This window comes from Porites lutea, chromosome 3 (assembly GCF_958299795.1).
Source record: "Porites lutea chromosome 3, jaPorLute2.1, whole genome shotgun sequence".
Taxonomy (NCBI): Eukaryota; Metazoa; Cnidaria; class Anthozoa; order Scleractinia; family Poritidae; genus Porites; species Porites lutea.
The window spans coordinates 17,892,463-17,910,102 of NC_133203.1; the positions used below are offsets into that span (position 1 = coordinate 17,892,463).

The 17,640-nt window shown below is 36.9% G+C and overlaps 3 protein-coding genes across 3 annotated transcripts; 1 reads left to right on the top strand and 2 right to left on the bottom strand.

The window, feature by feature from the left end:
* Positions 1 to 2,855: 2,855 nt before the first annotated feature.
* Positions 2,856 to 5,415, bottom strand: LOC140931752 (uncharacterized). Its single transcript, XM_073381500.1, has 5 exons — positions 4,882 to 5,415; positions 4,577 to 4,774; positions 4,190 to 4,334; positions 3,603 to 3,928; positions 2,856 to 3,106 (listed from the first exon to the last, which is right to left on the bottom strand). The coding sequence occupies exons 1-5, from the start codon at positions 5,090 to 5,092 to the stop codon at positions 2,856 to 2,858; spliced, it is 1,131 nt and encodes a 376-aa protein (XP_073237601.1). The 5' UTR covers positions 5,093 to 5,415.
* Positions 5,416 to 7,933: 2,518 nt separating this feature from the next.
* LOC140931753 (uncharacterized) lies at positions 7,934 to 11,986 on the top strand. Its single transcript, XM_073381501.1, has 6 exons — positions 7,934 to 8,051; positions 8,191 to 8,355; positions 8,523 to 8,879; positions 9,308 to 9,361; positions 9,760 to 10,229; positions 11,165 to 11,986. The coding sequence occupies exons 1-6, from the start codon at positions 7,934 to 7,936 to the stop codon at positions 11,984 to 11,986; spliced, it is 1,986 nt and encodes a 661-aa protein (XP_073237602.1).
* Positions 11,987 to 15,606: 3,620 nt separating this feature from the next.
* Positions 15,607 to 17,305, bottom strand: LOC140931754 (G2/M phase-specific E3 ubiquitin-protein ligase-like; the record flags this gene model as incomplete). The annotated part of the gene is made up of 3 exons (XM_073381503.1): positions 15,607 to 16,491; positions 16,589 to 16,675; positions 17,096 to 17,305. Coding segments are annotated over 3 exons (804 nt in total), but the record flags the coding sequence as incomplete, so codon positions are not given.
* Positions 17,306 to 17,640: the final 335 nt, after the last annotated feature.

Sequence of the window (17,640 nt, forward strand, 5' to 3'; positions counted from 1 at the left end):
ATATATAAGGCAGTTTCGAATGACGTCATTGATCCCATGATTAGAGCAAGAAAGCTACTCACAGAGGCTTGCTATCATACTTTAAAATAAACTTCAGTTATTGCAGATTTCAAAAATATATGATAGCACTGAGATCAAAAAGTCTTGATTTTACTTAAGTTCATCTACAATGGAATGTTGGAAAAAGATGAATGGCAAAGAATAGTGCAGGGGCCAGTTACATAAATCTTAACAGTCCCGTTATTGTGCTTGAGGGATTTTTTTCTTTTGTTTTATACACTGTTCTTTACAAGACTACCAAGCCAATCTACCAAAACTAAAAATGTTACAAAACTGTTTTGCAAGAATGTAAAAATATGGTGGAAGCAAAAAAGCCAGTCCCAGATAATTTTTTTTAGTTGGGAATTATTGCGATTTAAGTTCGTCTCAATTAGGACTCCGTAAAAGAACTGTCAACTTACATCATCTGTGTCAACCACCTCCCGTTCGGCTGCTGGCCTATGCCCTCAGACCTCTTCCGCTACCTCGTACAAAATCCAATCTTTCCAGGATCGACCCGTGACGTTTAAGTTGTGATCCTTTATGTCACTTTTAAATAGAAAAAAATATAGAATTTTATTACATGTGTTTCGCAGTTATGTTTATTTTATTATAAAGTTAAACCCAAGAGCCGTTAATTTCATGCAGTAGCCTAAAGAATATTCCTTTCTCGAAACTCCACAGATTGGCATCCTGCCCTCTCTACTTACTCGATTATTATTTTCTTTTTCGATCTAGGAATCACAGTCTTCGAATTTTTGAAGGGATGATTGCTGACAACTAAGGCTACATATAAAAATTTCGGCGTGTAACAAATTTTCCATGCACTGTGTAACGTTAGGAAAAAGCAACAAAAGCGATAATAAAAACTCATATGGGGCGCCATACTGGACATTATTGCAAACCTTTGATATATGTGCTAAACTCCAGTTTGATATGCTCATTGTCATATAAACATGCTAAACTCCAAAGAAATATGGTGTATCTACTTCTGTTCTATATGGCCATTGTCATATAATCGTGCTAAACTACAGATAAATAGCCCGCAATAAATAAATACAGCCTGTTTTCAACCCCTAAATTTGCAGTGTTCTCTGAAAAAAATTAGCATGCTCAACTTTTCATTTCGTATGGTATCATGCACGGCGCGCTTTAAGCAATGCCGCTACCCAGATCCCTATCGGCCACTGGCGGTAAACCAAAATGGTGGCCCTTGGTGGTATAGCGGGATCAGAGAATCGACTTATATCCTTTTTTCAAAGGACAAAAGCACTTCTTGCAGAAGCGGAACAATACATTTCTATATTTCCATCTATTGAAAACATAGATGAAATAAAAATGTTACACGAAAGGCTGTCTGAGGCTGGAGAAACTGTTTTTATTTTGAAAGAGAGGGCTGCCGAACTCACTAGCGCGGATCGTGATTTGGAAATGGGAAACTTTTATAGCAACATGGATCAGCTGTCCTTATACTTGACAAGACTTCGAGTATATTTTGAGAATATAGCAGATGATTTAAGTGAAAGCACATTGAATGTGCCAGCTCACCAATTGGAAAGGAACTACACAGGTATAAGAGGTCAGCCAAAATTTAAAGTTTCTAAAAGGCAAATACAATTTCTTCGAGAGTTGCACTTTCCTTGGGTCAGAATAGCGGGACTACTCGGAATTTCCACAAAAACTCTAACTAGAAGACGACAAGAGTTTCAAATTGAGGACGAGGGGGAGGTTAACTGGTCTTCACTTAGGAATGGAGAACTAAGAGAAATCATGCAAGAAATAATGACTGTTACCCCTGGGACTGGTCAAACCAGAATGATAGGTGCATTACATAGCAGGGGAATAAGAGTGCAGCGATGGAAAGTCAGGGACACTGGAAAAAAAAAACAAAAATCCAATGGTGATTTTACTTGGTTTTTTCCTGGATTTCACCTAAAATCCAGGATTGGTTAAATTGCAATTTTTCCAGGGTTGGTTATGGAGAAAAACCCAGGTTGGTTCTTGCAATTACCTAATCTGGAAATTTAATTTTACCAGTGTTGGAATACGATAATTCCAGCAATGGTTTTCAAGTTAACCAGGAGTTAACCATCTTTGGGTTCAGCAAAATGTGGATTTGGTAATAGCAAAAACCAGAGTGTGATTCCAAAGAAAACAGTCAGGATAATGTGAAATCCAAGTCAGGAAATATTAACTATCCAGTCCTGTATTTCTGAAATACAGTTTGTGGAAAATGACTAACCCAGGGTTGGATTAATAAAATCTCCATTCATGGAAAATGACTAACCCAGGGTTGGATTAATAAAATCTCCATTCATGGAAAATGACTAACCCAGGGTTGGATTAATAAAATCTCCATTCATGGAAAATGACTAACCCAGAGTTGAATTGGTAAAATAATCCAAGACATCCCCATACTTAAAAAAAATAAAATAAAAATAAAGCTACAATGTTTTATCCAAACATTCATGGTAAATAAACCCTTTCAGGTTTTTTCCCTATGTTTATGCTATGAAATATCCAAATATTACAACATACAAGATCTCATTGGTTCAACTGACCAGAAGACCTTTATTCACAAAATGATACTTAATAGCAAGACAATTTGTAACTGTGACATGCATGTACAAAATTGAAAATATACATGTATATTAACATGCATTTTATGTGAAGTACTTAATACTGTAAAAACACAGTTTTCAACTTCTAAAAGGTTGAAGTTCATAGTGACGACTACTAAAAGGCATGTTTACGTTTCTTGCTTCTGTTACCTTCTTAATAAAACAACTTCTAATGCACTCCATTTTTGTTTAGCTCTAAATCTTTGTAAGCTTTACATCGTCTGTAGATATTTTTTGTAAATCTACTGACTCAGAAATGGTAACTTTCCCTTTTTTCAACAAAGTTGACGCGACTGCCTTAATGTGGGTGTTTTTGTCTTTATTACGCAAAAGGTTGAGGCCTAATTGCTTGGCCTCTTCCTTTAGGGCTTGTAGTGTGACATCACTGATGGCAGGTTTGTCCAGCCACACGAGTATTATGGCTGTGGAGGACATCAATGTCAATCCTGGAAAGGGAGAGAAGACACCATAATGAATTTCATATTTCAAACTTATTGACATGCTGAGCAAACTGTTTTGTTGTCATTATTATTATTGTTATTGAAATTTTGGGGGGTAGACCACTCATAGTGTTAGTAGGAAATGAGAAGAATCCAATAAAACCAATCATTTTTCCCATTCTCATTAAGAAAGCAAAGGCTTGCTTCAATAAGAATTTCAAACAGCATCAATTTTTAACAAGAAACACTGTTAGTGTTAGATTAAACCCCTAATTTGCTTATGTTGCATGAGAAAATACATTTTAAGACAGTTCATGAACCAGGCCCCATGTGTTAACAAGTTGTATGGTCTTCCTAACACTAAGTCTTGTCCAATGGATAGAGTGATCCAACTTTTAAACAACTGATGCACACGTTGTTGTAGTGGTAAAATTTTGCTATATCTTTCCTCTATCATTCGTTATTGTTTGCAAAAATATATAAAGCAAAAAATCATACTAACCATCATTGAAATAAGATTCATAGTTTTTAACTTTCTCATTTCTTGCTGATGCTGATGACAACTTGCTATCTTGACTGCCACTTGAGTTGTCTGAATCATTAAGAGGATTATTTTCCTTTCGCCTCCTTTCTTGCATGTGTTTTCTGATAATTTCTTCAATAGCCTTCCGGCCTAATCCTGCTTTAAGAAATGTGTACGTGTCATCTTCACTAAGTTGTTCAACTATTTCCAAGAGCTTTTTAGTACTTTCTGTGTTCCCTCTAAACCAGGGTGCTGGTTCATCCTCAGGCCATACTGTTTTGGTGAATGTAACGATCCTCTTCTTCCTGAGTATTAAAAGTCAACAATCCATCAAAACTTGAGCATTTTTGTTTTAAGTAAGAAACCACATTGTAACATAAATACAGTGTACAGACCAAGGGTTTGACCAAACATGATTTTCATGGACACATGAAGGGAGAAACATGAGTCCGGAAGTTGTGAATTGTAAATAATGGCTGGTGGAGGGGAGGCTCAAGTTTATTTGTACTGAAAATAAAAAGTCACTGGTACTTGGCTGTAGTCAAAAGTAGCTATATATTACTTACTTAGTATTGTAGATGCTACGATCCATTGAAGATAATTCATCTTTTTCTCTGTTTGTCAAAATTCTGTCAATCTCGTCATAGCATGTAAGAGGCTCCAATCTAGATCTCTTGGTTGAAGTCCGGTGTGGCTCCATGAGAGCTTTTCCTGGAAAATATACAGCACAAAATCAGTAGCTATTACATCCTCAATACACAGACCTTTTTAGTTCAGTGTTGATATACACAAGCTCAAGTACTTTTTCTATATATTAACAACCACTTCTCTTTAGAGTACTTAAATAACAAGTTAGAATAATCTGGCACTAAACGGGACAATGGGCACTGGGTGCTTCATCAACACAAGACACATGGAAATACATAATAATTTTTTCTCTCAGAAATATTTACCGAAAAGGGTTTGGACTGCCACGACAAACTTGTTTTTCTTTCCTATTGTGGTTAGACCTAAACTGTTCATAGATTCATCCGTCTTAATTCTTTCCGATTGCAATGTAGTCCCATCTATTTCCTCTCTTTCAAAGTTTGCAGCAACCTCTTCGTTAAACATGGATTTTGCCCATTCCTTGACTTCTTGAACATCCCAATCTAATGAATAAAAGAAAAAGAACCTGTCTTATTATACAAACAGTTCACGTTCGACGTTAATGTTAGCTTAAGGCTTACATCGGTTTTGGCGGGAACTTAAGACTTACCTTTTGCATTGTCATTTGACTCCCGCTTTGGAACGAGCACACTTTTCGAACGCTTTAACGAAACAGGCAACACATCTGATTGCGTTTCAACGGGGCTCTCCTCGTCCACCGACAACGTATCTCCTGAAGAATCCAAATCACCACTCTCCTCGCTTCTACGACGTTCTGGTGGCATCTGCGACCGATACAACCTTCCCCGTTGAGAAGCCATGTTGAAATGAACACTCCTCGCAATCCCGCCACTTTTCTGTAGCCTGATTGGATGATCTGGATTGGGCGTTTATATAATGTGCATGTTGTGTCACTTGAATATGCCACCGCTGGCCGGCATGTATTAGAAGCTGGAAACATGGCGGAGAGAGACGGGAGTGAAACCGCAACAAAACGGCCATCGTCTCTCTGTTTTTGTTCTGCTAAAAAAACAGTACATGTTCACTGTACCTGCACTTCCTGCAATGGAAAACCTGTGAATTACCGGACTCAATTATCCCACTTAGAATTTGAGAGAAAGTTTGAAGCTGCCAATGCAGTCAATTTGCCAGGTAAGTTATCTATAAATAAAGTCTTAATATATCGTGCTTTGAAAAGTTTATTGCAAACCATCCAAAAGACCAGTCTTTATTATTATTATTATTATTATTATTATTATTATTAATGTTAGTCCTTTGAATATTACACTTTACAAATGCTCGTCTCAGTTAAATATTACAACACTTTACAAAATCAATAATCAATAGAAAACAAAAGTTACAGGGGAAAGGGCGGGAAAAAAAACAAAATATTTCAAATGTTACACTTTGCAAAATCAAAAAGTCAATAGAAAGACAAAAGTAAAATGGGAGACGAGATGGGGAGAGGGATGGGAACAAAAATTATAAATAAATAAGCGTAACTTAATAAACAATTAACTGAGCTAGCTTAATCTCATATTTCTTTATTTTGTCAAGCATATTTCTAAGCTTATAATGCTTAAGTGAATTCATCTGCATTATTTCTGTGCCTATTGCAAGTTAAAAACGTTATTTTTTTAATGCGAGTAAGCTAGTGTATTTCTTTGGCTTCTTTTTGGTAGCTATAGATCCATCCATTGGAATATTTGCCACTGATGAAGAATTAGAAGATGAATATGTGACTGACAGTTTCGAATATATTGAATCTCCTGATTCTCAAATCCATTCGGCTGTGTCTCCAAGTTGCTCTGCAAATGAAAATATCAGTGATGAATGCAATGATTTTGAGGAAAGCAATGTAACAGTTGCCAGCACTGAAGAACAGAACTTAAAGTATGCGATTGTGAAGAGCATTTTTGAAACCATTGAACTGAGCACAAAAACAGGTGCTTCTTTAGCCACAATTGTAGACCTGCTATGCTTTGCACGCCGTATGTATTGCAGAGGGAAAGGTATTGATGAAAACGATCACCCAATGAAATGTTCCTGGCCCAAGGACTGGGAAGAAGCCAAAAAATATCTCAAGGATGTAGGCTATGAGGACGCTCATGAATACTTCATTTGTTTGAATGCGACACATAAGCAGCACTGGGACATCATGCAGTCTGCATCTGAAAAGTGTCGTTTCTGTGGAGAAGTAGGAACTATTAAGTATTATTACCTTGGATTGCACAGCAAAGTTAAGCAGTGGACAGAGGACCCAGACATGTGTTCAAAGATGACAGCTCACTGGTCAGAGAAGGAACACTGGATAAATGGAAATGATGATGGCTGGAAGATCAAGAAGGAGGTCTGGGATGGATCTAGATTTGCAGAACTGGCTTGGTTCTGGGACCCTGATAAAAGTTGGTGTTTGCCTGCAAGATGTGTCAGAGAGGGCTGCAAGAATGTTTTGAGTGCTGATGAAGTATTGCAAGCCACTGCTCGGCCCAATGGAAATAGAGAACTCTACTGTGAATGTTGCTGTACCAAATTTCTTCATCAACCTGTGTTTGTAAAAGGTGACCCAAGGAACATTGCATACATAGGTAACTTAAAGGTAGTTTATGATAAGCATGATACATAATAATTATTATTTGATTAAAATAGTGCTACTTTAATTGTATCCTTCTTCCCCTGCAACAAAATAATGAGTCACATCGTTTTTTCAACATCCATCTTTGTCAGTACATAAGACAACAACACTGTTACTCTACTTCTTCCATTGCAATAAAACTGTAATTTATTGTAGACTGATGCAAGACTTCCCATTGCATTTTCTTCAACACTGTTTTCATCATGTTAATGTTTATCCTTTTTGCTCCTTTATGTTGTACTTCAACTAAAACTATTCATTTGTCATTTATTCATTGTACACTGTATGCTTTTCAGGTCACTGGGATGGCTTTCAGCCATTTGGAAGGAAATCACGTGGTACTGGTAAGGTTAATTCTATTGGATCTATTCAAATCTTACAGTTAGTCAGTATCAATGGTTGAGGATACTCCGTAATTGAAAAGTATTGCATGTGCTGCATACAATAATTATTTTGTAACAAAGTGAATATTTTCTGAGCACCCAAGACCCTGCATACAAATATGAGCAAACATTTGCAATTCTTCCCTGACTAACAATGCAACCTGTTTACTTACTTACAATTATGATAGGTGCAATAGATGTCTCAGTGGCAACAATGGCAAAGGAACAACGCTTACAGACAGGTGAAGTCTACACAGTTGGATTTGTGCCATCTTATGACCTGCCTGATGCACGGCCAAACTCCATTGACCCATTTCTTGAACCACTTGTCAGTGATATTGAAAATGGATTTATTGAAGGTAAACTAATAAATTTAGGTGTGGACATAAGCTATTTGTCACTGTGTGAATGAGTCAACAAAAGACATTTTTAATTATAATTACTATGACAAGGACACTTGTAGCTTTGTACAATATTGTTATTTTAGGGCACTTTCCATTTGTCAGAACTGACCAGTCTGGCTGGTCAGTTTATAAACAAAACATACCAATTTGAAAGATATGTTTTATCCTGGTTCCTTACATTTCTTCAAAATAGAGCATATAATTTTGAGAGTTACAGTTTTGGAGCACTGTCCATACAAAATGACGCATTTAATTTACAGACTGGACTGTCTGGCTTACCGGTTGTGGCAAATGGAAGGCGCTCTCAGTCTCCTGGAATGCTATTGCTGGCACACCAAAAAGAAGACGGTGTTCACCAGTTTGAGTCCTAACACGTGTAGGGGTCAATGACATCATGCAACAATGTGAGCCAAGCTGTTGAGTGACATGTATTTATAACTTTTAGACCCCACCCTAGCACTTCTGACTAAAAATGTCATTTCATTATATGTTTTTAGGATACCAAGTCAATTATGCAGGATCACTTCCAAATTTTCCTCCTGGCAATATCACAATTCGGCACATTATACTGCTTTGGACAGGAGACCATCCTGCTCAGTGTGAGGTGTGTAAGACAAAGGGTGCTGGAGGAAGAAAAGGCTGCCGAAGATGTCATATATGTGGTAAGTGATGGAAGTTTTGAGCAGTGCAAATGCCGATGCCCATTTCTTTTCAGTCTACTTGACAGTATGTACTAGGTAATGTATTGTCTCAATTCCAAAGGGTAATGAAAGCACATGTTTGCTAACTTGAATAATACATTATTTCTTGGTTACTCCATTATATATAGGCACATGGCTGAGTGAACACAACCACAACTACTACCCAAACTTCAGGAAGCAATACAGATACCCTTATCAAAAGAGGTTGCTTGAGGAAGAATTGCCAATGATGAAGGCATTAGAAGAGGAAGAAAGACCTACCTATTTCCAAAGAATAAGCAAGGAAAATGGTCTGCTGGGGTTATCAGTGCTTCATAGCCTTTATCCTCTTTATGGATTTGATGTTCTCAGGGACTCAGTCTTTGATGCTATGCACCTGTTACCTCTCAATGTGGTCAAGAATAACATTGAGCGATGGATTTCTAAAGACTATTTTGCCAAAAAAGACCTTGACACCAACTTGGCAAAAATGCCATGGACCACAGGTACAGTACATGTAAATGAAATCATTCAAAACATAAATAAGTATTCAGATTGTTGACTTTTTACTGAAGTCAAGTCTAAAGCAAAACCTTTCTGTGCTGATTTTAATAAGCTGCTGTTGTTGTTTTCCATAACTTTACAGACCAAAGAGATCATGTGCTAGATTACAATATTCAGTAACAGCTAAATTGCCAGAATTTTCTTCCACGGTCAGTTTAGTCAGTTCTCGTTTTTTTTTTTTTTTATGTTTACTTCTTGAAACAAGGTCATAATTTTTCAGAAACCTTATGCATAAATGATGATTAAATTAAAATATATTTCACTCGTATGAGCTTGAAATGTATAATTCCTTTACAACTACTTCAATTGCTACAGCAATCAGACTTAGGTAACAGTATGATTCACTTAACACAATAATATTATTTTATAGATTATCGTGCATCCCGCCTTCCTTTGGATACTGATTCAATGGGTTACTGGACATGTAAGCTCATTTATTGGATTTCTATTATATTGTCAGTCTGGAGAGGGTAAATTACAATATATAAAAAATTAATGTAGACTTCAGGGAACTCAACTATAATGTTCGAAGGGTCAACAGCTGTTTTGCCATGTATCTACAGTTGTACACTGTTTGCAGAATATTTTTCTTTCACAGTGTGAACTTTTATAAAGGGATATATTTCTTGAAATTATGGAAATTTTGCACGACCATAAGCCAGCTGCAAAAAGCATGTTTACTGCTTTACAGACTTAAAAATAGCCATGACACTCAATCATAACTAACTTAAGGGTCCTTACACTGTGAATAAGTCATCCTCTTGATAATGTTTACACTATTATATAACCTAACAGCAACCTGTTCCTGGTTTTCTCTTGAAGCGGAGGAATACCAGAAACTGGCTTTTCCAGCATCAGAGTTTGTCTTGAATGGATTGCTCCCTGAGGAAGAATTGAAACTGTGGGCACCTGTTCCAAGAATGGTTGAGTTTGTCTTCAATTCAGGTAGAAATGGCTGGAGTGAAGAAATGCTTGACAACTTTAGATGCCTTGCTTGGAGGTATTGCATTTTATGTGAAGAGCAATACGGAGCTAATGCATGTGTAATAAATCTACATAACTTGACACACTTGCCTGAAGACATTCAGAGATTTTCAGCACCAGATAATTTCTGGTGTTTTGAATTTGAAAGGGCTGTGAAGAGGTATGTGCAGCAAAGTAGCAATAAAAAGCACATTGAAAAATCCTTTGCCCGCAGAGAAAGTCAAAGAGAATTCCTAAACTTTCAGCAAGACCTTAAGCTGATCTCATCTGAAAGGTGCAGATTTACTTGGGCTAAAGACAAGGAGAAGGTAATTGTAATAGACCAAAATTATGATAATAGAACCAATGCAAATACGGCCACTAGATTTAGTTTACATGAAATTTACCCTGACTATATGACCTTGCTTGAGGTTGATAGGACCAATTTGAATATAAACAAAGGATATTAATAAAACTAGTGGCCACTTTTGCATTGGGTAAATTACGTAGCAGATTACTTTTATGTTCAAGTTATATTGAAGCACTCACTAATTAAATGGTGGCACACTGACAGTCACCCAAGTATGAATGCTTATGCACAGACAATTGAGGAGAACGATTATATTATTTTTCATCACTGGGCATTAGAGAAGTTAACAGTTCTTTGCTGTGAAACATTGTAAGGATTGGTTGTTTCTAAATGCCTTTTGTTTTATCTTTGTTGTGAATGGGGTTTTTGTGGCTCAGTTCTATCTTTGTATAAAATTTTTTGGTATGATTTGCATGTATATGTATTTTAGTTGTAGGTTAAAATAAATCCAGAGGTTAAAATGATTTTTCAAACTAGGGTGATTTGTCTTTTCCTTTGTTTAAGGATTTTGTATTTACATCTGGAACAAAGGAAAAATATACAAATCAACCTTAAGTTTGACATCAGTTTAACCTGGGATTCATTTTAAACTAAAACATATACAAAGGAATTAATTAAAGGATATTAAACCTGAAGTATAAAATAAAACCACATATTACACCTAATATCCATTTCAATTTGTTTGTAGTAATTCACGCCGACTTGGAATAACTGTCTTACTTGCCAAAATAGAATAATTTTATTTTGTAAGTGGACTATCTCCAGAATGCTTGCACGTACATGTATAATAAAAACAAGTGACACAGCAGTTGCAGTTTTTCTTCAGAATGCAGTGCAGAGTAGCTTTACAGTAGTTAGATGTAATTCCCTTTTTGATTGTGCTCATTGATTTAGGTAACTGCATCATCTTTGGAAGGAGCCAAGTACCTCATAAAAATTTGTTCTGGTGGCCCACTAGCTGACAAAGTGAATCAGGGAGTCTTGATTGGTGCTGGCCATTTCCACATGATGTCTCGTCAAGAGAGGCAAATGATTCTAGAATATTTACAGCATGTCACAGCAGATGATGTGGATGAAGCTGTTGAGTCCTTCCGCAGTGCATTTCTACCCATGCATTGCAAACCAATGGGTGGAAAGCTTTACAGAAAAGGCGATTTTGTTGCTGGAGTCCAAGCAGGGGCTGAAATTTTTTTCAAGATAGAGAACTTCTTCTTGGTTAAAGTTAACAATGACTATCAATCACTAGTTTTTGGTGACACTTTTCAATTGATTACTAATCCTGGTGGTGCTGTTTCAAGGCATCCTATTAGTGATACTGTTTATATTCAACCTGCACACTCTTGTGTCTGTGTAGGTCTAAATGATCTCAGACGAGAGATCATGTTGTTTCCGGAGACAGGTAACAAGTATGCAGTGGTAGATCCCTTCCGGAGAACTGTGAACCTCCCCAAGGTGATTGTACCTGTTTACCCTCAAGTTGGTGATTTTGTGTCTGTGATTGGTGATGATGAGGATGACCCATGGAGGGCACTAATAACAGAAGTGAATTACCATAGATCAACGGTGGGAGGTTATTTCTATGTAAATCATCCCAATTTTGATGCTAACCACCTCTGGGTAAGAGAGAGGCCACAAAGGAAGGAGACTATTCATTTCAACAGTCTTTTGTCCATTGTGAATGGTGAATGGGTGGGTAATGCGTGGAGAGACACTTGAGAACTCTTACCACAATACCGAGACTTAATTCAGTTTTGTAAAGCAGGATATACAGTGTTGCTATAACCAAGCCTATATACATATGAAAACAGTCTTACTGATGTTTATCAGCACAGGAAAATGAGATATCCAGATTTGTGTTTTTTAAAGCAGGATATCTCAAAACCCATAATTAATAACCAAACCTGGAAAATAAAGAAAACAGATTGCTAAGTTTCACTTTGGTTTTGACCTAATCCGAGTTTGGATTTAGTAGAAATCCAGCACAGGAAAATAAGATATCCAGATTTGTGTTTTTTCAAAGCAGGATATCTCAAAACCCATAGTTAATAACCAAACCTGGAAAATAAAGAAAACAGATTGCTAAGTTTCACTTTGGTTTTGACCTAATCCGAGTTTGCATTTAGTAGAAATCCAGCACAGGAAAATGAGATATCCGGATTGGATTGGGTTGGATTTCTCAATACCCAGGGTGAAGCTGTTTCTTTTAATATCCAGGATAGGGAAAAAACAGTGATTTTTATTACCTCACAGAAAAACCAGGAAAAAACCAGATTAAAACCAAACATGGTTATTATGGGAGGTTGGATTTTACAAAATCCATGTCAAAACCAAGTAAAAACTACATTGGATTTTTGGGTTTTTTTCCAGTGGGAACTTATGCGTGAGTTGGATCCAGTTGGAACAGCACTTCGGTGGAGAGGAACTATTTGTCGAAGAAAGTACAATGTACGAGGTCCAAATGCACTGTGGCACATCGATGGGAACCATAAGATGATACGCTGGCGGCTTGTGGTACATACTGCTATTGATGGATATTCTAGCTTGATACCATATCTGCACTGTGCAAACAACAACAGATCCGATACAGTACTTGCACTATTTCAGAATGCCTGCCAAAGTTATGGAATGCCTTCAAGGGTTAGGAGTGACCATGGTCTCGAAAACATGGGTGTAGCCCGAATGATGTTGGAGTGTCGGGGAGTTAACAGAGGGAACATGATAACTGGAAGTTCAGTGCACAATCAAAGAGTCGAACGGCTTCATAGAGATGTGACCAGTGGTGTTCTTAGAAGCTATATAGACGAGTTCAACATGATGGAAAGATCTGGTCTATTAGACCCTATCAATGAAGTCCATTTACTGTCACTTCACCTTGTATTTCTGCAGGAAATTAAGAAATCTCTAGATGAATTTACCAGGCAGTGGAATTACCATGGCCTTAGCACAGAAGGTGGTTCATCTCCTCTTCAGCTTTGGACTGAGGGTATTCTAAGATCTGCAAATGGCGGGAACTCACCTCTGGATGGTATTTTATCAGGGGAAGAATTAATTTGGTATGGGGTAGATGAAGAGGATGCCATTTCTGTTTCAGAAGAGGATCAAGAGGTGATTGTTCCCAGGAGTAACATACCTTTGAGTGAAGATCAGCTGGATTACCTTCACTCCCTAGTACCCACAAACCTAACAAGGAGTGAACGAATCTCTAAATATGTTGAGCTTGTGGGTGTTGTTAATGAGATGCTTTAAGTTTGGGTTTGAAGAGGGGCAGGGGACCTAGAGATTAAGCAACTGACCATTTTATGGGCTGAGTGTAAAAAACTTTTCCTCTAGGTTTACTGAAATCAAGTTTCAATGTAGAAATATATTTCAATGTAACCATATCATTACTGATAACAACTTGCTCAGTGTCATCCGCAAATTTTACTACAAGAAATAGAAAGCATTCTGGCTTCTTATTTGTCGTGTCCAATGTGTAGCTGTAGCACGTGAGTTCAGGTAAGGAAATAACCTGCATATGTCGCAGCATTGACGTTTAATGTTTCCTTCTATTCATTTAGGTGCATACCAATTTCAATGTTAGTTATCCATTAAAATCAAAATATTTAGGCATCTTTGTATTCCTTGATTCATTACAGAAACAGTTTGCAAACCGGTCTGATGAGTTCTGATTTTAAAGGGTAGGCATCAGGGTTGTGGGGGTACTGGGACTAAGACAGCCTTTACCTTAGTACAATATAGCTCGGCTAGCAAACAGTCTTTAGTAGCTGCATTTACTAGTTTTCCCACCCTACCCACCCTGGGTAGTTTTTGGTAGTATATTCATTTCGTTTATGTCTGACAGTCTTGCTGTTTTTACAACTTATGTATACATTTGTTGATTCCATTTGAGTATAACTAGTCTTATTACCCGTTTCATTTTAATATTGTACCTATATTTGAGTGATTACCTATTTACATGTTGTAATAAAGGCTGTAATAGTCCCAATCCTGGCTGTGTCCTGGTTGGCATTTAGGTCATGTAACAGTGAAATTGGAGGTCATTTGCTTTAGTTTTGTTCACTGTACAGTAGTTGTATTGTTGATTTTGATATCAAGCAGCAAAACAAGTTGTAAGGTTATCATAAGAAATCTGTCAATGATCCGTGAAACAAAATCATTTTTAAATGAAAGCAGGACATTTAGGTCCATGTTTTGAATTGTACTGATTATAAATTAATCCATAGCTATAGCCATTTGTAACTGCAATAAGCGCAATAGTCTCATGGCCTTTAATAACAGACCACACACCAAGATTTATTGTAACTGACGTGATTGCTTCTTGAAATAAAATACGTGGTGAAACTAAAACGGGAAGAGAGCAAAAATTACAAGTTGTGACAAAGGAAAATCACAATAAAGAAATAAAAAGCCCGCAAAAACAAGGACTGTGAAGTACACTGACTTACATTGTTTCGGACAGAGAAAACTGCTGTGAAGTGAACTGCGGATAACACGAAGAGACTGGCAAAAACTAATCAGAACTGCACTAACCGTGGACCAAAATCAACTCAGACCAAACTATACTGCAAAACTATCATAGAATATGCAGAAAATAAAACTACAGAAACTTAGAAAGGTGCTAACGATGATGAAACAGCAAGGAAACGCTAACGAGGGGGGCCAAAACTGTCAGAAAGGAATGAAAACTTAATTGTGCAAATAAACCAAATGAAAGGACGAAAAGAGCTATAAACTAATTGCGCAGAAAACAAATAATAGAAAAAAATGTTACACTTGCATGTTCCACATTAATTATTGATGACTGATACTTAATACAAACACAAGAGACTGTATGGAAAAAAGAAGGACAATGTTTAATACATGTATTATACATTGCATTCTAAGTGTTCCAAGCTAATCAGTCATTTTGGCCAATTGCTAAAAAAAGTTTGTTTCATGCAAAACACTATATTAAGAAATAACATGGGGATGAAGGTACTTCCCTTTATGAACATGAACAGCAACAATGTCAATGGTTCAGTGCAAAAGTTTGGAGATGGACTTTTCAATAAGAATAGGCCACTTACACTAAGAGGTAACGGGACTAATGCTTCCTTTGAACAATGAGTTGGAATCTTGCCGATGCCAAAATTGACAGAGCACATAATTCTGGTCATGTGACCAGCCACGAACTTACTCATTAAGGAAATGGTGCAGGTTGAAAAACTTAATCACTTTTATTTTGTTGAAGCTATGACCCACTAATTGTTTTCTTAAGGCAAAATCATATAACTTTCATTTTCATCTAAACGATGTCACGTGACGTCTTAGTGCAAATGGCCTAGGTATTGGAGGATAATTAGCTTCCAAACAAAAAGCCCTAAAAGATTGTTTAGTGTCTGAGTTCTTATGGATAGCCTGTATCGCATGTCAAGTTAAACCTTAACTCTAAACCTTGAAGGGCTAACTTTATAGGCATGAACAAATACCTCTTCAAAGCATAAAATGTAATAACAATGGCAATTGCCAAGTATCAGTGGCAAAATACCATGAACAATAACTATAACGTTCTACCACCAATGAGATATGCTTGAAATACTTTTTCATATGCTTAAAATGTTACAGTGGCAATCGCCAAGTATCAGTCAATAAATATGTCTCTAAAAAAGTTAGGAAATACTCCTTTAAAAACACATCATCACTTTAAAAGACCTTGGATTAGCTGTTAAGACTAATCACACACAGTTAAACGATTTCCTTGCAGAACTAGCAATGACTGCTTTCAGCGATGAACTGAAAGCTTCTTCGCTTTCAAAGTGATTTGGAAGAGTTAATGAAAGCAAACACGTGGAAGCAAAAATGGAAGGAGTGTTGTCAAATTTAATCTTGATTTTAGCAAACCCAAAGGTGGGCAGAGAAGTGGACCCAGTGGCAAAAAAGACAAAATTTTCCAACATTTCAACTTCTGCATTATGCAGGAACTGTTTAAGGTAATTCGCTACAATTCTGTCATTTTCACATATCTCAGCTGGAAACTCTAGCATATCAACCAGCTGAGTTGAAGTTAACCTACTCCTATTGCTTGGCACAAAAAGCTCCTCAAACATCTCAGGGTACTCTCTCATTTTGGCACGAAAGCCAAGTACAGCCAATCCCTCTCCCAGCTGATCCAAGACGATTTTGGGTCGGCTTATGACATCATGAATTATCATCCCTTGGATAACCCTCATTTTGTTGTCATTCTATGAATAGAAAATACAATTTGAAAAATGCTCTTACAGTTCTGTCACAAAGCGGTTTTTTAATAAAAGGAATCAATTAAGATAAGATTAGGCTTACAGTTAATACCACTGCCAGGCCACAATCAGACAAGAAATTTGCACATTCTTCTTGGTCAAGTGTCGACACATCTTTGGCCTGAGCAACCTGTAAGTTGATGAAAACTATGGGTCAATCCTTGCATTTCTGTTAGGACAAGCATGTCAATCTGTTGAACATACATCTGTGCACTTATGGTCCTGTGGGACTCAGGTTGGTGCATGTAGATTATGATACATGAATATAGCCGCTAGGATGTCAAGCACATTCGTTTTATTTATGTGTTATACCTCAGTAGAAGCTGTTGACACATCAGTAGTTGGATCAGAAATTATCTGGAATTTTGTTAATGTGGGAGAATCAATCTGGTACATATAGCTGAGCAGACAGTCATGAAAAGAGAATTTTCTAAGTTTGTTTTTACATTCGACCAAAAATAATGATTTATTCATCGCGTACAGCGAACTAAAAATGGCAAGTATGCTGTTACATTTGAGCACATCGTTAAATTGTACATTTATACAATACCTTGTCAATAAAATCTTTCACAGATGCAGAACAGTCTCCATAATTCAGCATCATCATTGCCGCGTCAACATCACCTGTTGCTATGTACTGATATACTGAAGGGCTAAAGACTGGAAACCCTGGCCCGCCTTGCAAAATGCTGTGCACTATAATTGTCCCAATGTATTTCATCATACCAGAGGCAACAATATCAGCATTGTAAACAGGAGTTTAACACGATTATATGACAATGGCCATATAGAACAGAAGTAGATACACCATATTTATTTGGAGTTTAGCATGTTTATATGACAATGAGCATATCAAACTGGAGTTTAGCACATATATCAAAGGTTTGCAATAATGTCCAGTATGGTGCCCCATAAACTCAAGCTTACTTGAATTTCTTGTTTTTTTTTTTTTTCAGGATTTATTTTCTCGATGTCGCGATCCTCATAGCCCTTCTCTTTCAACCCCCCTCTTATATGGCCATAAACGTCTTCATTCTGAAAAAGAGCATTGACATAAGTCTTTTGTCTACTTAAACTTACTTTTAAAGAGTAAGT